Source organism: Tamandua tetradactyla, chromosome 5, assembly GCF_023851605.1.
Source record: "Tamandua tetradactyla isolate mTamTet1 chromosome 5, mTamTet1.pri, whole genome shotgun sequence".
Classification (NCBI taxonomy): domain Eukaryota; kingdom Metazoa; phylum Chordata; class Mammalia; order Pilosa; family Myrmecophagidae; genus Tamandua; species Tamandua tetradactyla.
In genome coordinates, this window is record NC_135331.1 from 11,405,352 (window position 1) to 11,428,790 (window position 23,439).

Genomic DNA, 23,439 nt, shown 5'->3' on the forward strand with positions numbered 1-23,439 from the left:
TCTGAAATTGTGGGTTTGGGATTTCAACCCCAACAACTTAATCCCACGTTTCCTTTCCTGTCACAGCCAGAGGGAAGGAGCTCGTGTGCGAAGGAGGGCTGAGTTGTCAGCTCATTTCATCACTTTAAGCCACATCAGAGGGGGGAAAATATATTTTTCTCTTTGTTCTCTGGAACAAAGTCAATGATGGGCGAGGCAAGGGCTGCTTCTCTCTGCTCTAGAAAGACCATCGTACTAGGGGGTTTATTTCGGTTAAAAGGAGGCCTACAATAGCTCATGTCACCGGGCCTCCTGTGTTTTCTGGGGACTCGGAACGTGCTCCCAGATCTGGAATAGGGGTTCGGGAAGGGCTGGCCAGACTCAAACTGCATTTGTCTTCAAAATCTGAGGACATTGGGACACTGTTCTCTATAGAAAGTCCCACTACCTTTGCTATTCCTTGAAGTCCACGTGCCCCCTCCCCCCCCACCCCACCCCCCACCCCCCGTGTCCTCCCATCCCCTCACCTGGTGGCTGGTGGTGGGTAAAGCCAGGCAGGTGATGCTGGCCTCACTTCACAGAGGAAGAGAATGAGGCCCTGCAATGAGTCTCAATAAGGGATGGGACCCTCTTGGCCCCCCTTCAACTCACTGAGCAGGTACTCAATGGTTGCTGAATGGATGAATGCTTTTTCACCTCCAATGTTTAATCTTTAATCTACTCTTTAAAAAATTGTGATAAAATGCATGTAACACAAAATCTACAACCGTAACCACTGTAATCGTTCTGAGTGGCATCTTATACCTCTACAATGCTGGGCTACCATCACCCCTGTCTGGTTCCAGAACATTTCCGTCACCCCAAACAGAACTGAAAGCACCGCACTGGCTCTCACTCTCCGGTCCTCCCTCCGGCCAGCCCAGGCAACTTCTGACCTACCTTCCGTTTCTAGGATTTTGCCTTTTCTAGATAATTCATATAAAGGGAATCCTACAACATGCGGCCTTTCCTGACCGGCGCCTCTCACTTAGCATGATGTTCTCGGGCCCGTCCATGCTGTGCTGGTGCTCCACTCCTTTAAATGGCGGAACAGTATCTCACAAGGCGGAGGGAGCACCCTTCGTTCATTCCTTCATCTGCTGACGGCATCTGAATTTACTTTGGATCATGACCCGTTTTACCCTTGCCATCGTGGGGTCCGCCCGCCGGGTCCCGGGCGCTGGACGGACGCCTGGGTGAGGCCGTGCCGTAGACGGGGTGACTGAGCCCCGTGGCCCTGCCTGAGGCCCCCGCCCCCGCAGGGTCCCGGGTTCCTGCCCCACGTACCTGAAACCTGTGGGAGCTGAAGAGCTTCCTCAGCGTGGCCCTGAAGTCTGCGGAGGGCCTGGGCGCGGGCTGCGGGCCGGCGGCGGGGTCGGGGGCCCTGCCCTCCTCGCCCGAGGCCGGCCCCGTGGGGGGCGGCTGCTCCTCCTCCTCCTCGTCCTCCTCGTTCTCCCACTTCTTGTAGTTGACGTCCCAGGTGTGGTAGTCGTCCCCGACCACGGTGAAGTGCCTCAGGAACCGGCTCATCCTCTCGGGGGCCGCCACCTTGGCCCTGCGGGGCACGGGCTGGGGCGGGAGACGGCGCGCGGGCGCGTGAGCGGGGCGGCGGGCCTGCCGGGTGTGGGGGGCCGGGCCCCGCCGGGCCCAGGAGGGGCGGCCCGGGGACGCGGCGCGCCGCGCGGGCACGGGCCCGGGAGGTCACGGCGGTTTCTCGTGCTTTTATTTTTGGAATCCAGAGTCTGTGAACCGGGCAGGCAACAGGAAACCCCGGGCCCCGGCAGGCCCGTCCCTGCGGGCGGCCTGGCAGCAGCCGGCGGAACCCGCTCTGCAGCCCGCTCACAAAACACCCGCCCCGGGCGCAGGGTCCAGCGCAGGAAGGGCTGGTCTCAGGGCGCAGGGCCCTGAGAACCCGAAAAGCCGGAGGTCAGAGCTGGCAGGGTGGGGTGGGAAGGAGAAGTAAAAGTACATAGGGTTTCACAGAATATGAGGAGACTCTACTTCATGCTACACATCAGTTCTCGAAGGGTGAGTGGTGAATAAATTTGTAAAATAATTTAGGCTAGTGCTATTTTAAATATACTTTGGACAGTTGTTTAAAGAGACATGGCTTCAAAGTAATGTCCCCTTTGCCCAGTTTACCTCAGCAGATATCAACTTTTCAATAAAGTTAAATACTTAGAATTTTCTAGCATGTGAATAAGAACAAGCAATATAACCGATATAACAAGAGAAGAGAGCCCAAAACAGACCCCTGTCCCTGCAGGAATCTGAGCTGTGACGGTGGATAAGATAGGACATCTAGTTTTCCCAACAGAAAAAAAATTAGATCCCTACCTCTAGCCACACAAAATAAAATCCGGATGCATTAATATTAATGTAGATAAATGCATAAAACTAAACTGTTAAGACTTTGAGAAGGAAATACAAGTGAACACCTGCATGCTCAGGAAAGGTCAGCGCCCAAAGAGATCCCCTGCCAATGTCCCACTCTGTCAGCGAAGCAGAGCATTTCTGGGGTGGGAGCGTTTGCAGGATGGGGAGCCAGGTCCCTCGGAAGCAGGACTTGAGCCACCTGGGTCCCCGTCCACTGTCCTTCCTCTGTCCTGTGGTGCCTCGGAGGTTTCTAAAGTTGGTCAAAGGATATCACCTCTTTAACAAGCCTCCCCTAAACTCCAACGTTTTCTTGTGAAGTACCTGGGGCAGCCACTGGTACTGCAAAGACTGCAGGGCAAGGTTTGGGGGAAGGGACCCCAAAATTCTACATCCAGCAATCAAGTGGTTTATCACTAGTGCAGAGATGGGCGGGGCTGACTCCGCAGCGCTCTGGGCCTGGAATGCTCTTCCCCACACTCTGTGCTGGGCTGACTCTCACTCAAGCTGGAGGCCTCAGCTGAGACGTCACTTCCAAAAGAAGCCCCTCCCTGGCCCCGCAGGTCTAAAGCAGACCCCCCATTAAGTTCTCTCCTCTTGTTCTTTACTTTTCCTTCCAGGGCCCTTATCACTGTTTATAATGAGAACTTTACTGGTGCGACCATGTATTACGCTTTCTCTCTCCTTGCTAGCATTTCAGCTTCAGGAAGGCAGGGTCTGCGTCCCCAGGGGCTCAGGTGACACTGACCTAGAGCAGAAGCCCATCAAGTACCCCCTGATCGAGGTCGGTGGAACCCCAGGACCCACTTGGCTACCCATCCATCTCTGGGTAGCCACGGGCCAGCCTGCAGGTATAATGAAACCCGCTGAGTGGCTACTGGCCATAAATTCCCCTTAAAACAGCTCACCCGGAAGATGAACGCCTCTGGTGCCTTTTCTCAGCCTGGCTGGAGCCTCGGGGTACTTTACAAAAACCACATTTATGTTTTACAAGAGAGGAAACTTTTCTATCTGAAACTTTGCAACCAGTAAAGAAGCAACTTTCAGTAGTTTGGGATGAAAATATTTATGGCATCCGGTGGAGCAGAGACCAATTCTGGTTTTAAGTCAAGGGCCTGTCAGAAAAGTCCCAGAAAAGGGCAAATATATAGCTGAGATCAAGAAAATGCTGTTGCTTCAACAACCTCACCACCTACTCTGGACTCTCCGCTTTCGGGTTCCCCCACCTTTCTCGGACTGATGGCAGGAACTTGAACTGAGCTCAAGTCCACAAAACGCCAAGCTCGCTGCCCAGCTGAGAGCCGCCCCTCTACCAGCGCTAGCTGTTACTACCCCTTAACAACAAATACTGTCTCCTCAACTCCTCCAACTTCACCCATTTGTGGATATTTCACATTCTGCTTCTCTGTTCATCTGTCCCTCTCCAGCCTCTGCAGCACCTAGGTTTTGCAGTTACATGAACTGATATGTTCTCAGTTGATTAAGCTGGATTGAGTTTGTTTCTGTCACTTGCAACCCCAAGAACCTAAGCAGTGGTGTCACCAACACTGGACACCTCCATGTCTCCATCTCCCCTGCATTACTCCTGCTGTCCCTACAATGTCAACACGTTGCTCTCGCTGGGGTCCCCTTTCCTTAGCCCAGAACTCTGCTTGGCTCCATTCTGCCTGACTGTACTGCATCGTCTGACCCTGGTGACTCTGATCTGCTTCCCAATCCCTGCTGACTTTTCTCTTACTCTCTGGCTGCCCCTTTTCAGTCTCCTGCACCACATCCCTGCCCCCGTGCCAGGCATCTCTGAGACCCCCTCCCTGACCTGCCTTTGTGCCCGGAGACGCTTCCCCTTTGTTGGCTTCAGCACACCTGTGTTTTCAGTGTTGTTCATGCCCAAACCAAAATCTCTAACCCAATTATTCTGATATCCTATCAGAAAATTACAGTTGACCCTCATTATTCATGGATCCTGTACTGCAAATTCACCTACTTCCTACAATTAATGTGTACTCCAAAATCAATATTCAAAATATTTTCACTGTCATTTGCGGACATGCACAGAGCAGTGAAAAATTTGAGCTGCTCAATGCATATGTTCCCAGCTGAGGTCCAACAAAGTGATGGTCTGTCTTCTTATTTCAGTTCTCATACTGAGAATGTCCTTTTCACTATATTTAGAGCTACATTTTCCTGCTTTTTGTGGGTGATTTAAAACAGCCCCCAGGTGTAATGCTGAAGTGCTGTCTAGTGTTCCTAAGTACAAAAAGGCTGTGATTTGCCTTATGGAGAAAATGTGGGTTAAACAGACTTCATTAGTGCATGATTTATAGTGCTGTGCTGTTGGTCATGAATTCAGTGTTAATGAAGCAACAATATATAAAAAAATAAGATGTCTTTAAACAGACATACACATAAAACAAGTTCATATATTGATCAGCTGACAAAAATATGACCAGAAACTCACAGGAACCTAATTCTATTTCCCTGGAAGCAATGGTTCCAGTATTCATTATTGCGGTGCTCATGGAGCCCTTATAGAGCATAACTACTGCAAACAACAAGAATCACCCTTAGTTTGTTCTGACTCAAGATGCCCAAACGGAACTTATTACCTTTCCCCCCATATCTGCCCCCCCCCCCTTCTATGTTCTCCTACAGAAAGACGCTCTACCCACCACAACAAGCTGTATCCTTGGCTTTCCACTCTCCCACAAGCCCCATCTATTCCACTCCCTCAGTACTGAGGACACTCCATCTTCTCTGCATCATCTGCCACCATCACCTCTTGACTTGCCTGGACACCTGTAGAAGCCTCATGGCTTGGCCTCCTGCTCCAGCTCTGCTTCACCTCCAGTTCCTTCTCCAAACAGTCTCAGCCTGAGTCATCTTCTTCAAATACAAGTTTGGCTGTGTCCCGGCCCTCCAACCTCCAGTCTTAACCCCCTCCCATAACCCCTCCCCACTGCCTTCAATATAAAGTGGAAGCTCTCTTGGTTGCCAAGGCCCCGTGGAATGAAGTTTCATTTCCTCCCAGTCGCCTTGGCTTTCTCTGGCTACCTTGAACTCCTGAGGGTTCTAGGAAGCACCACGCTTTTGCTTACTTCCTAGACTTTGTACATCCTGCCTCCGCTGTCAAGATTATCCTTTGCCTGTCTCACCCTATTTATCTTTCAGATTTTATGCCAGATTTTATCACCTGCTGGGCAAGGGTCCTTCCTCTACTTCCCCGTCACGACACTTATTAGCAAGCACTGGACACCCCAGCCTTGTCTGTCCCCTGCACTAGATGGTGATCTTTTTGAGAGAGAAACCCTTCCTTCCTATTAAACCCTGCTTGGGGTTCAATATTTAATAAATGAGTTAACAACAAAATCACAGGAGCTACCCCTCAAAGGTGGATCAACTGTCTACTTCTCTTTATATATGGTGGATATTATACTGGAAGTATTACTACCAGACAGAGGGGATGAAATGATCTAGGAGTGATGGAGATAACGCGGTTACTTGGAGGTTTATTTTTACAGGCCTTCTGAAGCCGTGCCACCTGCAGGAGGGGAAAGTCCCCATCTCATGAGCATCTAAAATCACAGAAAAGGTACATTTTAAGAAATTCAGCAAACTCCCAATTTTCAAGGCCTAAGTCCCCACCTCCTTGCTCCCTCCCAGAGCCTACTTTTGGGGCCCTGATCTGCTGATTAAGCCCCACCCCAAAACTGCAGCAGCAACAACAGTGACAGCTATTATTACTGATTGTTTACCATACGCCAGACATGACCCTAACTTCCTTCTATGAACTCTTTCCCAACAGTCCTCCGAAGAGGAGGCCATCATTTTGGGTCTTGGTGAGGGAGATGACTTATCCAAAGTCACATACTGCTGGAAAAAGGCAGAGTCAGGCCCTGCCCCTGGGCCGTGTGGCTTGGGAACCTGTCCTCTACAATACATGGTCAGCTGAGAGAAAGCCAGGCAGCCAGCGACTGGGGGCTCACCAACTAAGTGGGTGAATATTGCCCTTCCAAGATATACATCCACATGGGGCCTCAGAACGTGACCTTATTTGGAAATAGGATCTTTGCAGGTGTAATTACTCAAGATGGAATCATATTTGATTAGGGTGGGCTCTAAGTCCAAAAACTGGTTTCCTCATAAGAAGAGGAGAGGACACACAGACACACACACAGGGAAGAAGGCCACGTGACAACGGGTAGAGACTGGAGTGATGCTGCCACAAGCCAAGGCTTGTGGGGGTTGCCTGGAGAGAGGCATGGAACGGATTCTCCCTCAGAGCCTCCAGAGGAAACAACCTGCCCACACCTTGATTTTGAGCTTCCGGCCTCCTGTTCTGTGAGATAAAAAAAATCCTGTTGTTTTAAGCCACCCATTTTGTGAATATTTGTTATGGCTCTCCCAGGAGACTAATCCAAAGAGCATGTGCACGTGTCAGCCTGAAAACAGGGTGGCCCGAAGAACCTTATCTTCACAGCTGCATGTCTGTGCAGGACTCTTAAGGAGGAAGCAGTCTCCTTCAGAAGGCAGACAAAGCCTCTTGGATAAAGCTTGTTTTTGTGGCCAATTTGGACACCTCCTACTCTGCTCACAGTGAAGAGGCCACTTCATCCCCGCCTCCTCCCATTTCATGCTTACAACAATTCTAAGAAGTGGGCAGGGCAGGGAGGAGCAGTTTCTCCTTTCTACATGAGGGGAAACTGAGGCACAGAGAGGGGAGACTGCTTCCCTCAGGTCACACTTTATCACAGGATGATAAAGGCACAGAGAAGTGGGCACTCTTACACACCTAGTGATGTGTGAATGGATATACCCCTTTTTGGAGAAAAGCTAGGCAGTTTCATCTTTTCAAAAAATGTTTGAGCCTCTCTGAAGTGCAAGATATGGGAGTGTGTAGACGTGTGTAATTAGCTTTAAATCAGTTTCCATCAAATTTTTAAATGTCATGTTCTTTGAGCTGATAAAGGACTCACGCGTGTGCACATGGATGCTCACTACAGTCCTGCAACAACAGCCCCAAACTGAAACAACCTCAAAGTCCATCGTCAAATACACCATGGTGACCGCACGCAACTGTGGAGAATGTGTTATACCTGGATTCCTGAATGCACCAATTGAGAATGATATCCTTGATGTATGGTTAAGTGAAAGCCAGCAACTTATAGACTGGAATGCATCAAATAATTCCATTTTTGTTAAAAAAAGAAAAGACAAAATCAACAACCAAAATGATGACTTCTAGGAGGTGAGTGAAACTGGGTTGGAGGATGAAGAGAAGTTTTCACTTTTTATTCTATTAGGTTTAACCATAAAAATAAATTGGGCATCTGGGGGTAAGAGGCAGCCTGCAGAAAATTCAGTGGTCAATGAACTACTTAAGAGAGGGAAAAAGGGAAAGAGGGGAGAGGAGAGAGAAGAGGAAAGTGAGAGAGAGAGAGAGAGAGAGAGAGAGAGAGAGAGAATGGGGGTGGGAGATAGAGGAAGGGGAGAGAGAAAAGAGAGACAAATGACAAATGCAAATGTTATATGCATAACAGAAATCTGGATAAGAAAACCAAAACAGTGGAGCAGAACAAATAATTTAAGAAATTTAAGAAAACTTTCTTGAAATAAAATGGCCTTTAAAAGTTAAAACTGGCAGAAGCAAGCAATTTCATATGGTTCAAACTAATAAATACCCATTGTTTTAATTTCCCATATTGAGAATTGTTTATGTACAGTTTTTAAAAACAACAAAAATACAACATAAGGGTGTTGTTTGGTTAGTATAGAATGTTTCTAAACATTGGATTTTAAAGACAAAACAAAATAACATAAAAAAGTGGTGAGGGTGGCACATGAACTCAACTCTTTCAGCTTTGTAATTTCCAAGACACTCTGCTGACGAGGGGAAAACATGACAGAAAAGCTGACTTTTTAGGCAACAAGAATGACGATGCTATAAGAGATAGGATCAAGAGCCTGACATGCAAGTTCTCCTCCTTTTGCAGATGGGGAAACTGAGGCCCTGCAAAATGGCAACCACCACAAGTCTCATGGACAGGTGGACTTGCATCTGGGTCTCCTGTCTCCTGGTCCACCCAGGCAGGACCAAAGGAGATGTCCCCAATTCCAGCCCTTCCTCCTCCTCCCCCTTAGCCCACTCATCACTATGCCCCATGCACTTTAGCATCTAAATTACTATTGAGTCTACCATCTACTTCTCCACCCCTCTGCCCATGCTTATCCCAGCCTCCACCCTCTCTCACTTGGAGGATGTATCAGTTCCTCACTGCTCTCCCGTCACACTTGCATTCTCTAACAGCAACCATGCAACATCTCTTGAAACATAAATCATGTCACTGCCCAAGCAGAAAGAGTTATTTCCTGAGACTTCAATCTTAGAAAGGCTTGCTTGGCCCTTGACTGGACTGTGGTAGGGGAATGTGGATTCTGGTAGGTTCTTATCCTCCCCTGATAAGAGTGACTCATTGTGCTTAAGACTGTTTGTATGAACAATGTGGCTTATACCGAACACTTGCTTTCTTTCTAGAAGTCTGGAATCTTGGTATATAGCAGGCAGAAGAAGTCTACATGAACAGCTCCCAACAAAAACTGGGTACTGAGTCTCTAATGAGCTTCCCTGGTTGACATTTCCCACATGTCACAACACATTCCTGGAGGAAGTATGTGCATCCCTTGAGACTCCATTGGGAGAGAACTCTGGAAGTTTGAGTGTGATTTCTGCTGGTCTTAGCCCAGACATCTTTTCCCTTAGCTGATTTTGCTTGTATTTTTACACTGTAATAAATCATAGCTTTGAGTACAACTATATGCTGAGTCTTTATTGAACCTGGGGTGAGCTTAGGGACCCCCAACACATTCCCTTACTTACAGCTCTTCTTTGGCTTCCCACGACTCTTAAAAATACAGACCAACAACCAAAGTGCCTTTCAGATGCCTTTTGTATAATGCTTTGGTTTGCTTGCCTGTTTTTGCGTGATGCGGCCTCCACCCGCCTATTTGACCTCGCCTTTCACGGCTCTCTCTGCTCTGCCCACGTAGCCTCCACATAGCCTCCATTCAGCCCTTTGCACCTGGCAGGTCCCTTCCCCACAGGACCTTTGCAAGTGCTCCTGCCAGGAATGTTTCCCACTTCCCACCCCCTGCCACTCTCATCTTGTCATTTACTTTCTTTCCTCCTTCAGGTCTTCCTCAAGCATCAAGCTCAGGGAAGCCCCCTGACTTCCAACCAGACACCTCCCCCGTCCCACCTGCACATGACCCCACATTCTCTTCTGTTGAAACTGTGTTCTCTTGTTTGCATGACTACTTGAGCCTGTCGCCCCGCCACCAGACCAAGCCCCACCCTGGGCAGAGACTGGGTGATTCCAGGCTTCCACTAAACATAAGTGGACAAGTGGAATGACCCCGAGCAAATTCCCCCCTGTGGGGAGACAGGGGGGCTAGGCCCTGGCCGCTGCGAGGGAGAGGGGAAGGTGGGCACAAGCTCACCTCCCCAAGGGGCCCGCTTCCCCTGCCCCCCCTGCCCCCGTCCCCAGGGGATTTGTGTTCTGAGGAATGTCTATTTTTAAATTCAGGGAAGTCTTTAAATAAGCGCAGAAGTTTTTCCTGCTCTAAGGTGGGGAGGAAGTTTGAGGTTCACAAAAACAACCACCATGACGCAGGCCAGCTCAGGTGGGTGGGCGTGCTCACCCGCTGTGCTGTCCAACGGGGACCAATGACCTAGCAAGGCGCTCAAGGTCCCCCCCAAGTCTGGGCTCTCCAACTTTCTAGGTCTTTCCTGGGGGGTCAGGATCCCTCTTGCCTGCCCACCTACAAGGTGATTGTGAGGCTGGGTGCAGACGACATGGGCGAAAGCATCCACACAGGTGGATGTCAGAACTATCCCCAGAGCACTTGCTGTTTTCCAAGCTCTGGGCAACATTTTTACAACGCATTGCCCCTGACAACCCAACAACAACCCAGGAGGTGGGGGCTGAATCGCTGCCATTTACAGATAATGAAACTGTGCCAGGTGACTTGGCCCAGGTCACACAGCCAGGGAGAGGCAGAGCTGGGAACCCCCCGCCGCCCCCTCGCGCAGGAGCTCTCCCTCTCCTTAACAGGGCCACGCCAGTGCTGGGTGCACCAGTGCTAGGCGGGGGAGAGGACAGGGCTTCTCAATGACATATTCACTTTACCACATGCCCGTGAGCACACACTGACATATCTACATTCTATAGCTGACACTCAAGTTATTCTGTGCAATACCCTCCTACAGTTTCTATTTTATTCTATTTCAGTATTTGAAAGGCCGATTGTAAGTCATTATATGGATGTCATGACCCACTGATGGGTGGAAAACCTTAGTCGGACCGACAAACGTTATGGGGCAGACATGCCCCGCCTATTTCCCTGGAGGAGGGGGAAATGACGACAGCCTGAGATGTGACAGTCCTATCCAAAGTCTGTGACGTCGTTCACATCACCTGGGAAGTGTAAGTCTTGCTATTTGTTTTACGAAAGCACAGCATGAAACAACGGGGTGTCCAGCTAGAAATGAAGACCTAGCACTAGTGTGGCTAAGCTGTGTGTGGGACCCTCTCCCCCAGAGTCTTGGTTATGCTTCTACTGTGGAACGGGCAGACTATGCAGGCTTAGGGGCACCCCACGCTCCCACCACTTACAGAGGAAGAACCTGCCCAGCCACAGTCTCACCAGGGGCTCTCAGCACAGGAGCCTTAAAAACACTGATGCCTGGGTCCCACACCACGAGATTCTGATCCATTGGTCTGGGCCTGGCCTGGGTGGTGGCATTTCTTCAATTCAGTGCCTTAAATGAATCACAGCTGCAAGCCAGAGCCTCCAGATGCCTAGGGAGAAGTGAGCAGCCAAAGGACCAGAAGGATTTCTGAGCACACCCGGCTCCCAAGTCCCCCAGATGCGGCTGTTCCAGTGCAGTCATCTGAGATGAGGACTAAGGGCAGGGAACTGGCTGAAAACTTGGCATAGGTCATAAGTGAGCTGGCACTTCTGGTGCTGTGCTTGCTGTGTGCAGGTCCCCTGCTTGGTGCTTCTCAGGCACATTCGTGTTTCTACACGGCACTGTTACATAAAAGGGATACTGAGGCTCGGAGAGATGGGCTGACTTCCCAGTGGTCACCCAGGCGGGCTGGGATGGAGAGGGAGGTGTCTACTGGCTGCTGAGCCCATCTCAGGAGAAATAGCAACTGCAAACAAGACATGAACCATGGCTTAAAAAAAAAACCCACTGGTTTCTCCTACAATACAGTTGCTTCCCACTGAAAAACAAGGGGAGTTGGATAATTAGAAAGCCCTAAAAGAAACCTCATAAGTACAAATTTTAAACACAACTAACTCCAGAGGGTAACTTATTAAAATCAACTTGTTCTTTGAACCAGTAAGAGGCGAATTTGCTGCAAGTGGTCCTCGCCAAAGCTCCCTGGCTGCCCCACAGAGCCATAGCCTTTTGCATTGTCCTCTGGGTGACGACAAACAGGCTCTCACCTCCCAGGTGTTCCCCAAGGTACGTCCTTGGATCTGTGTTCCAACCTTCTGCCTCCCCTGCTGTTTTCTTTCAGCCTCTGGGACACAGCCTCAACACCCCCTCAATTCTGACCTGTCTCTGCATCTCCCCAGCTTCACCAGGGCCCTGCAGGGTCCCTCCCCCAGCTTTACCTACTATCATCTACCCAATAAACACACCTCTACCCTGGATCTATTTATGTTAGAAGTACTATTGCAAAAGCATGAGCAGAATAAAGGAAAATACATTCATACACAACACCAACACCCCAAACTTTATATATCATCTACCTACCTACCTACTTACCTACCTATTATCTATGTATCTATCTATCCATCCGCCCATCCATCCATTCATCCATCCATCCATCCATCCATCCATCTCTCTATCTACCTATCTTATCTTTTACAATTATAACTAGAGATTGTAGACAGTATTGCATCTTTTATTTTCCCACTAATTCTTTGCATTAGACTTTTGTCTTTTTAATGGCCAAGAAACTTACCAAGGAATCAGTGTTTCTATTGCATTTTTTTGACTGTTTCTAATTTTTAGCAACTTTATCACCAATTCTAAGACCACATTTTAACATCTCTGAAATCTAGATGTGTTTTACAACCTTAATGGTGTTTCAGCTTTGGATCATACTGTATCACAGTAAATTGCAGCACAATTTCTTTCAATAGTACGTAAAATAATGGTACATATTTACAATCAATGCCATCTTAAATGCTAAGAAATACGGTGCTGTGACTTACACTTTTTCCTTTTTATGAATTATTTCCTTTCCTCAAGTTTGAGATGACCCAGTTCGATTATGAACATTTTAATGGTCCTTAATACACATTGTCAAATTTCTTTCCAGAAAAGCAATACTGGTTGATCCAGCCCCTTGCAATGTGTACAAATGAGGTGGCTTCACCATCGTTTAGCCAACACTGAGCATTCCCACTTACTGTTCTAGTTTGCCTGGTTTAATAGGAAATGACGAAGTAAAAGTATTGATTGTTTCCATTTGCCTTTCTTTGATTACTAACAATAAAGAACCTACTGGGCTCCTATTATAGGACAGTGGCCTCTATGCTTCTCATTAGGCAGCTGAGGACACTGAGGCTCAGGGTGTGGAGGGGGCTGAATGCTGTGCCCCAAACTCACGTCCACCCAGAGCTGCAGAATGTGCCCTTATTTAGAAATAGACTATTGCAGATGTACTTGGTTACGATGAGGTCAGAGCGGATTAGCGTGGGTCCTAAGTCCAATGACCGGTGCCCTGAGAAGAGGAGGAGGACACCCAGAGACACAGGAGAGTGGCAGAGATCGGAGTGATGAAGTCACCAGCTAAGAAATGCCAAGGATGGCCCGCAGCCACCAGGAGCTTGGAGACAGCAAGAAACAGATTTTCCCTCAGGGCCTCCGGAAGGAACCAACCCTACCGACACCTTCATTTCAGACTTCTGGCCTCCTGAACCGTGAGAGAATAAATGTCTGCTGTTTAAAGACACCCACTTTGTGCTAATTTGTTACAGCAGCCCTAAGAATGAATTCAGACAGGCTAAGAAAATGGTCCAAGGTCACACAGTCAGTCAGGGGCAGAGGCAAGATTTGAACCCTGGCCCTCTGGCTCCAGAGCGTGCTGCTCTCGCTAGCTTTCTCTCTCACCCCGAGAGAAATCTGGCTCACCCCCTGGAGGCGCAGCACATCCCGAGGTTGGCACCGGCAGGACGATGTTACAGTCTCCACCTTGGCCGAAAACCTGCCACAGAACCAGGGTTCCCTCTGATGAAAGTCCAGACTCCGCAGCTGGGCATTCAAGGCCTCTTGCCGTCTGGCTGCAGCTTCATGCCCCCTCCCCTCCAGCCTGCCATCAGGCCTGTGACCGTGCTTTTCCCTCTGCTAGAAATGCCCTTCCCCCAAAGCCCACACATCCAAATCTCAAAGTCCAGCTCAAAGCCTCTTCCTCCAGAGATCCTTCAAAGACCCTCCACGGGAAAGGCGTCTCTTCTTCCTTCTGTTGTATCCTATCACCATCCTCCCCAGTCCTGTGCATTGCACTGGTAAATTTCCCCTAAATCACTCACTTTCCTCAGCACTGCTACCCCCATTCTGGAGGGTAGCCCTGGAGGGTGGCTTCCACTGCCTTGTTTGTCCCCCTGTGTCCATTCTCACATCTCCATCGTTCTCCACACAGTAGCAGACAGACTTCCAAACCCATGCCTCATCTGTCACTCCCCTGCTTACCACCTTCCACTGCCTGCCCGGCACGTAGAACAACCGAGACCTGCAGTGTCCTCCAGGCTCTGCACAGGCTCGCCTCTCCCCACGCTGCCTCCACTCTTGCCCTCCAGTATACTGCCTCAGCTGTGCCTCACTGCCATTTGCTTCTTGAGCTCTGCAGTGGTTGCTTCCTCTGCCAGGAACACCTTCCCCTGTGCCCCTCTTGCAAGGTTATTTCCAATGGTTCTTCAGGTATCAGCTCAGATTGGTCTCCCTGATCCAAAGGTCTCAGGAGCCCCTGTGAAGTTCCCATCACAGGTCTCCCCACCATGTGCCTTCACATATTCAGTTTTGCAACTTTCAGACAAGGGCCTGTCCCCCTAGCTGGAAAGGAAGCCACAGGTGGGTAGGGACCAGCGCCTATCTTCGCCACCGAAGCCTAAGTGGCTAAATCGGTGCCATGCACATAGCTAGCACTCCATAAACATTTGTTAGATGAATGAGAGGAGGAGTCTCTGACCATATCCTTCCCAGAGAGCACTTGCTGTTCCCATGCTCCCCTTCCTCCACTCTTCCTCTTGGAAAACTATACTATCTTTGGAATGGATCAGGTTTGCCAAGTATGCAGTGCAGAATCCTAAAGTAATTAAGGGCACAGGAGCCAGCTGGAATGGTTTTGAACCTCTTGCCTACTGTGTGACTTTGGGCAGGTTGCTAAACTTCCTGCACCTCAGTCTCCCTATCTGTACCTTGGGGAATAATATTTAATTCATAGAGTTGAAGTGAGAGTTAAAAAACCAAATACAAAGAAACCCCTTAGCATGTGCGTGGCACAGAGTAAGTACCCCCTGGAGGCTTGTTGTCATTGTTAGTGTGGCTACAATCATATTCCATAGATTCAAAGAGGAACACCGTCTGCACATTTCAACATCTCTGAAATCAGAATAAATGGAGTCACCTACAAGTGCCACTGGTCATTTCTCTCCCCTCATTTGAAACATCTCTGAAATCAGAACGACTTACAATTAAAGGGGTCATCAATGTGATGAAATGCAAGGTCACCTTCATTATTCCATGGTCCTCTCTGCCCCACATTTGCTTCTTGGACTCTGCCCACCTCACTCCTGCTCCTATCCTGAACTTCTAGCATTGACCTAGATAGCTCTAGAACCTCCAAAGTAACAGCTGAAAATGGAAGTCAACACCTCCTTCCACCTTGCCTTACCCCTTCACAACCAATGTCCCCCCAAATACCAACAAACCTGCACCCTGGATATCAACGACAGAATTTATTAGTCTTACCCAGGGAAGGTCACATTATACAGGGGGCAAGCACTCGCTTTGAAGTCAAGCCAGGGTTGGAATCCCATCTTGGCTGCTTCCTAGCTGTGTGATCTTGGGCAAGTGGTTTTCCTTCTCTGAGCCCAAGTTTCTTTATCTATAAAAAAGTGGTTGTTAAAAGCCCCCAGGGGGACATATTTGCCTAGTACTCTGCAAGCACTGTCTCCTTGAATGCACCCGAGCATCGTCTCCTAGAATCCTCCTTCAGGGATGGGGCTGATGAGTATTTCCCATTTCCCAGAGAGGGAAACTGACCTTCAGGGAGGTGAAGGATCTGGCCTGATGACACACAGTTATTAAAATGCAGCACTGGGATTGGAATGACCTGATTTCAGATTACCAGGATATCTCAGGTTTTGTGAAATCCTTCTGGGGATTTTCACCTTGGTGACTTCAAAAACTTCAGTACAATGCAAACATTCTCAACTATGGGCTTCCCTCTAGGCTGTCTGAAGACACCAAACATGATTATCTTCCTAGGGCTGAGGAGCCCTTTAACATTCCTAGTTCCCCAGAATCAAATTACCTTATCATCCGAGGTGGCCATTTTTCTGTTGCCTCTGGATCTGGAAAATAAGAAAACATTGGCCCAAATGTGCCCATCTGTTGCCATTTGTGTTAGTAACGTGGCTTTGCAACACTTCCTGACAGATTATTTTTAACTTGCTTAGGTTAACGATGTCTGAAAAGAGTATAAGGCTCAAAGTGTAGGCAGAGGATACACATTACAACGTTGAGATTATTCTGGAGAGCAGTAAACGATCAAAATGTCCACCGCCAACAGTCTGGTTAAGTCAATTAAGGTACATCTCAACAGCAGAAAATTCTAGTGTTGTTAAAGGTTGATGTTAAACCTTCATATACACATTGGAAAAATGCCAATAATATGGGAAGCCAAAAAAAAAAAATCACATCACAGTACAATGTGTGCAGGACGATCCTATCTATGTTAAATATTACAGATGTATTTTTTTTTAATCTTTTTTCTTTGGGGGGGGGGGTGCCTTGTCCAGGAACTACATATGTACTTTTTAAGTCTGGAAGGAAATAGTCAAAGTTCTCTTGGGGGAAAGTGGGTGCTTTCATGGATGGAGGGTATTTTCCTTCTCTTTGTCTCTGGAAAAACTGAACTTTTGCAATGATTATATGTTGCTTTTTAAAATTATTTTTAACATAGATAACATATGCATGTAGTAAAAATTTAAATAAAACAAAGTCAAGTAAGTCTCCGTCTCACCCCTGTTCTTCTTCCCCAAGGCAGCCACTCTTAGTTTCCTGCATAGCCTTCTGGGATATTCTATGTCTTTGCAAGCACGAATATATACACACACACACACACATTTGTATTCTCCTACATCACTCGCCCCCCCCCCCAACTTTCCTAAAAATGTGAGTCCACATACAGCTTGGAACCAGGCATATTCCCCTTAATATACCTGCGGTAGGCTGAATAACAGCCCTCAAAGATGTTCATGTCCTAAGCCCTGAAATCTGTGACTAGGGAACTTGGAAATGGGATTAAGCTAAGGAGGTGATCCTGGATTATCGGCTTGAGCCCAATGGAATTACAGGGGTTCTGATAAGTGGACACAGGAGGGTCAGGGATACAGAAGGAGATGTGACAATGGAAGCTGCGGTGGGAGATGCTACACTCCTGGATGTGAAGATGGAGGATGGGGCCAGGAGCCGAAGAATGCAGGCAGCTTCTAAAAGCTGGAAAAGGTAAGGAAACAGTCTTCCCTGGAGCCTTTAGAAGGAAAACAGCCCTGTCATACCTTGATAGCCCAGTGAGACTGATTTTGACCTCCGAGCTCCAGAACAGTAAGATTAAAAATCTGCGTTGTCTTAAAGCACCAAGTTTGTGGTAATCTGTGTTGTCTTAAAGCACCAAGTTTGTGATAATCTGTTACAGCAGCCATCCGAGACTAAAACAGTATCTCAGAGATTGTTCTGTGTCACTGTGTCAGCAGCTGCCCAGGCCTCCACGTAGGAATGCACCTTTCATGTGTATAGTCCCACTAGGGACATTTAGGTTGTCTTCCAAACTTTTGTTGCCCTAGTGTTCCAATAAATAACCCTGCACAGCATGTGCTACTTTTTTATTATCTATCTATTTATTTATTTTGGGGTGCATGGTCCGGGAATCAAACCCGGGTCTCCCACATGGAAGGCAGGCATTCTAACCACTGAACTACCTATGCACCCAGCATGTGTTACTTTTATAATTAAAAAACATTACCATTTTGAAAAATATATATTTACAAAGACTTGGACCCTCAGAGAGTGTCTTGTTGGTTAACTGACAAGAGCAGCTTCTGAAACCACAGAGTATGGTTCGGTGTGTTCCATTCCAGGCCCCTGGGGACCCTGTTCTCATGAGATGGGCTCAAGTGGAACTATCACCACCAGCAAAGAAGAAAGAAAGAATTAAGGTGGACTGAACATTTCCTTCCTTCACAAGACAGGAAATAGAAAGCAAACAACTAGGAAAAACACCCAGCTTCACTAATTCAAGTGATAGAAAATTGAAAACTACTTTACCCTTCCCATTAAACTAGCCCAAACAAACAAAAATCATAAAGCCCAATGCTTGTGGGGCTGTTAGGAAACTGGTACACATTGTTGGGGGTCCTCTTTCTGAACAGCCAACTGATAATAAGCAGCAGGTAACTTCAGAATGACTGTGCCCTTGCTTTGAACACATCAGCATGGGAACTATGTCTCACAGAAACCCTTTGAAAGCAAAAAACAAGCACAATTTGGACAAAGATATTTAAAGCTAAACTGGATATCGTGGCTACAACTTGGAAACAGTCACATGCCCCACTTTCTCAGAACACCGAGAAAGGCAGTGGTCTGTAAGGAGGAATGACAATTCTGAGGTTTATGGAGAAATGTAGAAAGAATACTGATAAGCAATGATAAGAAAAATAGAACTCAGACAGTTGCATATGCTGCTAGCAATGTACAAAATTACCTCAACATTTACTGTGTGGCAGGTACTGTGCTGGGCTCTGGGGAATCAGAGTGAAGAGGTAAGAAAAAGGCCACAGCTGTGGTGGGCAGAAATTTTAGCCAGGGTGACAAACAAGGAACTGAGGAAACATAAACAAGATTAACACCACCCAGGGCTAAGTGGTGGAAAGAAAGGAAAACACATTAATGTGAGAGAAGGTCCATGTGACTCCTTCACAGCTGGGGTGGCTAGCAAAGACTTCTGAGGAGGGGACATTTATGGTGCACCCTGAATTACAAGGAGGTAAGTCCCAAAAAAGAGTGCAGGGAAGCACATTTCCAGCAGAAGAAACAGCACATGCACAGGCCTAAGAGAGAAAAGAACTAAGGTTGGGGTCAGAAGAGAGTGGCAGGAGATAAGATCCAAGAGTTCATGGGTCATCAAGTTGGGGGCTTGGTAGATGATGATGAGGATTTGGGGGTCAAGGGTGTGGCAGGGAGACCAGGGAAGAGGCAAGAGATGATGATGGTCTAAGTTTGAGGGTGAAGGTGCAGGGGAATGGCTTAATTTGAAATATGCTTAGGGGTAGCACTTGTTTATAGCCTAGATGGGGACAGGAGGAAAAGAATGGAAGATGGGCTCTAAAGTTTTAGGCTTGAGTGACTAGGAGAGAAACACTTTTGTGGTCAAAAAATACCCTGGGCTTCCTCCTTGGTAAATTAATGGTGGAGGGAGGGCTTAGGGGATGCAGAGCTGTTCTGGAATTATGCAAGCCTTAGTGTAAAGATTTTCAAAACCCTACGCTTACTCCACTCTGGCCAGGCCCAGCCTTTCCCCTGGGAAAGTCCAACAAGGAGAAGTTGCTGCCCCCAACCTTAGTCTTACTCAAGAAGCTTCCAGCTGGTGGTGAGGCTGTCCGGAAATCTTGCAGATCTCAGACAGCTCTGAGCTACTCTAGGTTAAAGGTGCCAGAACAGAGAACTGCTTTCAGAGGGGTGGAGATGGTGGGGAGCAGCCCACAGTGTGGGAGAACCTTGCTGCAGGCATAGTGCTAAGCTTTCCCACGAACCATCTCATTCCATCTTCTCTGTAATCCTGAGAGGTATAAGCCTGTATAGAGCCCCTACACCCAGCATTGGTGCTGGTTGGTTCCCCGGGGAGTTCCAGGATAGGGCTCCCAACACTCACCGCTCTTCACTGTCTGCTCTGAAACTGAACCCTGGCCCCAAGGGGCTGTGCTGTTAGTATTTCCAGGCAAAGGGTGGCTGCAGGGACAGTGCCCGCCCCCATGCAAAGGGGTGGCCTTGGTCACTTCAGGCCCCTACCAGGATGCCCAGCACTGCCCTTCCCTCCCATGCAGTCTCCCTAGGAAAGCAAGGTGGGGCGGGGCAGGGCGGGGTGGGGCGGGGCAGGGTGAACGATGGATGAAAGGGTTTAGCGTTCACACAGACCTGGGTGTAGGTGCAGGCTCTGCCTCCTCTGGCTGTGTGACCCAAGGCAAGTGGCTCGGTCCCTCTGAGTCTGGGTTTCCTCGCCTCTAAGAGGGAGATGATGGTACCCGCTGACCTTGCTGCGCAGGATTGTGATGAGGGGAAGGCCCCAGCCACAGAGAACACTCACTGCAAAAGGGTGGCTCAGGTCAACACTCCCATTTTTGAGGAGATGACTGAGGGCTAAGGGGGCTCCCTCCCAGTCTGGTGATCCTATCTCAATCCCACTCCCTCCACTGAACCCAACTGTCCCCTGGGAAGACCCGGCCAGGTGTATCCCCATCCCCACTGCCCTGCTGTGTGAGCTTGCCCTGGGAAATGCAAGACTGAGGACAACTGGGGTCGGGGGCCCAGCTGGGATTCCATGGGTCTCAGGCAGGACCTGGGAGGGGGTGTGCTGTGGCGGGGGTCCTCAGCGGGGCAGGGTGGCTTGTAGAAGGGGCTGCGCTCCAAGAAGGGGCGCCTCCCCCCAACTCCCGCCCGGGAGCACTTACCCTGCGCTCGCCCGGGGCCACTGCAGCAACTGGGAGACGCCTGCGGTCCTGGGCTGGCCCCGCCCCGCCCCTTGTCTCCCTCCACCTCCGCCCCTCCCTGCCCTCGACCTGCCCCTTTCCCCTTCCTCTTCTCTCCTCTGTCCTCCTTCTAACTCTGTCTGAGTCTTCCTCTGGGCTCTGGGTATCTAGCTCAGCTCTTGTCTGCATCTGCCCCCCATGTCCTTGTTCTTTTCGTCTCATGTCAATCTCTCTGACTCTTGTTTGTCCCTCTCCCCTTCTCAAGCCTGAGCCCAGTGAGGCCCCCCACAGTCCTGCAGATGGCCAAAGGTCCTGCCTGGGGTGGGGGTGGGTAAATCACGAGAATCCCGCCCCAACAGCTGGAAGGGGTGGGAGGAGGGAGCCACTTCCTTCCTCCTGCTAGAGTGAGGCACACAAGTGGCGGTGCAGGGCCTAACACTCCCCCCAGGCCATGCCCTGCCTGAGGCTCCTGATTCCCCAGGGTGGCTGCGAGTGGCCCACCTTGTCCCCTGTACAGTATGCTGAGGGTGGAGGTAAGGGGGTGTCCCTGCTTACGGACTGGTGGCCATGAGAGGAGGGGCCCACCATGCCTAAAGGCTGAGGAGTCTGGGCTACAACCCTCTGCCTGGACCTCCTCCTACCCACCTTCCATGTCCCCCTCGAGCATCCCCCTGGGGCCCTCCCTTACCTGGGCATCCCCCCCGACTATGTTCATTCTTCATTCCTGGAGCTGCTCACACTGGAATTAGTTGCTCTGTCAGCCTCTCTCTCTGGGAAGGACCATTTGTCCCAAAGTTTCCCAAGGGCAGAAGCCATCTCCTAGACACCTCTGAGTCTGTTTTAGCTGGACAGAAGAATCTCATCTCCTTGGGGATTACAATTTCCTTCTGCTTCTGTTACAAATTATTACAAACTCAGTGGCTTAAAGCTACTCAAATTTATAATCTTACAGTTCTATAGGTTAGAAGTCCAAAATGGGTCTTACAAGATGAAATCAAGGTGTGGGCAGGACTGTGTTTCTTCTGGAGACTCTAGGGGAGAATTCCTTGTTTTTCCCAGCTCCTAGAGGCTGCCTGACTTCTCTGGTTCATGGCCCCACCATTCCGACCTCTGCTTCCGCACCTCTCCTCACATTCACTCTGATGCCTGCCTCCCTCTTATAAAAGCCAAGCAAGTATGTGCCAGGTATCGTCCCAGAGCTTTCTGGGTGTCCTCCCTTTTGGTGCTCACGTGCATTTGGAAGAAGACCGAAGCACTGCCCCTGCAGTGTGGTTGTGCACTTGGCCCCAGGACAGCTGAGGCTGGGCCAGGGCAGTAGCAGTTTCTGGTTTTATCCCATGGGAACATAGGGGTCTGCCTCTGCTGGTTTTAGTACCCCCAGGCCAGTTTTGTCAGCTGTTGCAGTTGACTGCTTCCCTTCCTATGACAAAAGCCAGATCCTGGCTGTAGGAGAAGATGAGAAAACAGAAAGGAGGATAGAGAATTAGATGAGATCTCAGCAGGGAGACGGCATAGGGGTTCTGCTTGGATTTCCCAGAGTTACATCTACTGTCTGGGGCTACTTCCCCAGGCGAAATTATTTATCTTATAGCAGCAACAGAAACACATGGATATCTGCACAAAGCTTGGGTATCTGTGACAAGTATGCACATGATAATGTAGCTACATAAAGGTCATGGCTAATTCTGACCCTATTCTCAGATACTCGTCTCAAACTTCTGCTCCATAGTTCTTCATGTGGAAAAAAAGAAAGAACACAGGATTTGCTAAGTGACCTGGTTGGAATCCTGTCTCCACCCCTTCCCTTTTGTTAATTCAACAAACAGCTACAGAGTGTCAACTATTTGACTACACTGAGTGTTTCTAGGCACCGAGAATGCAGAACCGAACAAGACAGGCCCCTGTCCCACCTCATGAACTTCTGTCTAGTAGGGAGGTATGCAAGACCAACACACAAACTGTAATAAGTATTACGAAATAAATGACCAGGGGGCTATGGCAGGAAGTAGTGGTGCAGAAAAAGATGAGGTAGGATGATTGGGGAAGGCCTTTTTTCTGACGAGGTGACGTTTTAATTACTACTAAAAGCTGAGGCAGAACTGACCATGAAAAGTGAGGGGAAAACATTTTAAGCCAGGAAAACAGTACATGCAAAGGGCCTGAGTTGGGAAATAAAGCTTGGCCTGATTAGAAACCAGAAGGTGGCCAGAATTACTGGCACCTGCCGGGAGGGTAAAAGAATGGTGAGAGAGAAGCAAGGTCAGAAAACAGGGCAGAGGCAATGGGAAGGGCGGGGGTCAGGGAAATTACAACACTTCATGGGAGTTTTAAGCAAGGGAGGGAAATAGTTTGATTTTATTTAAACTGTGGCAAAATACATATAACATAAAACTGAACACTTCAGCCATTAAAAAGTATACTCTAGGGGCATTAAGTACTTTCACTATGTTTTGTAACCAATATCTAGTTCTAGAACTTTTTCATTACCCTGAAAGAAAACAATACCCATTAGCAGTCACACCCCATTATCCACCCTCCCAGGCTCTGACAACCACTAATCATTTCATGTAAATGGAATCCTGCAATATATGGCCTTTTGTGACTGGTTTCTTTTAGTTAGCATCATGTTTTCCAGGTCCACCCGTGTTGTAGTATGTATCAGTACTTCATTCTTTTTAAGGCTGAATAATATTCCATTTATTTTTCCATGGATCTATTGATATAATTCAATTCTAAAAGATGATTTTGGATGCTGGATGAAGAATGGATTACAAGGAAAGTAAAATAGAATGGAGGTGCAGGCATGTGATAACTGATGGCTTGGACTAGAATGCTGGGAGCAGGAAATGAAAAGGGCATGGATTTGGGACCCATTTTGACACAGGACAGCTGGATATTGTGAATGTATTAATGTGGAGGAGAAAGAAGAGGTTGGATGCATGAGTACACAGTGGTGCCATCCGCCATGACAGAGAAGCCTGGGACAGTGAAGGGTGTGGAGGACAT

The 23,439-nt window shown here is 48.6% G+C and overlaps 1 protein-coding gene across 4 annotated transcripts in view; it reads right to left on the reverse strand.

Moving 5' to 3' along the window:
* The window catches only part of HVCN1 (hydrogen voltage gated channel 1), a 31,170-nt gene extending 10,692 nt beyond the window's left edge, over nt 1-20,478 (reverse strand). The window contains exons 1-4 of one of the 4 annotated variants that reach the window (XM_077159843.1): nt 20,416-20,478; nt 19,883-20,050; nt 16,002-16,041; nt 1,306-1,587 (exon numbers count right to left, since the gene is read on the reverse strand). In XM_077159843.1, the coding sequence (XP_077015958.1) occupies nt 1,306-1,587; nt 16,002-16,022 (303 nt within the window). In that variant the 5' untranslated portion in view covers nt 16,023-16,041; nt 19,883-20,050; nt 20,416-20,478. Of the gene's footprint in view, nt 1-1,305; nt 1,588-5,179; nt 7,700-16,001; nt 16,042-19,882; nt 20,051-20,415 lie in introns of those variants that run through there. The other 3 variants (XM_077159844.1, XM_077159845.1, XM_077159846.1) reach the window with 3 other exon arrangements.
* Between the last annotated feature and the right edge of the window lie 2,961 nt (nt 20,479-23,439).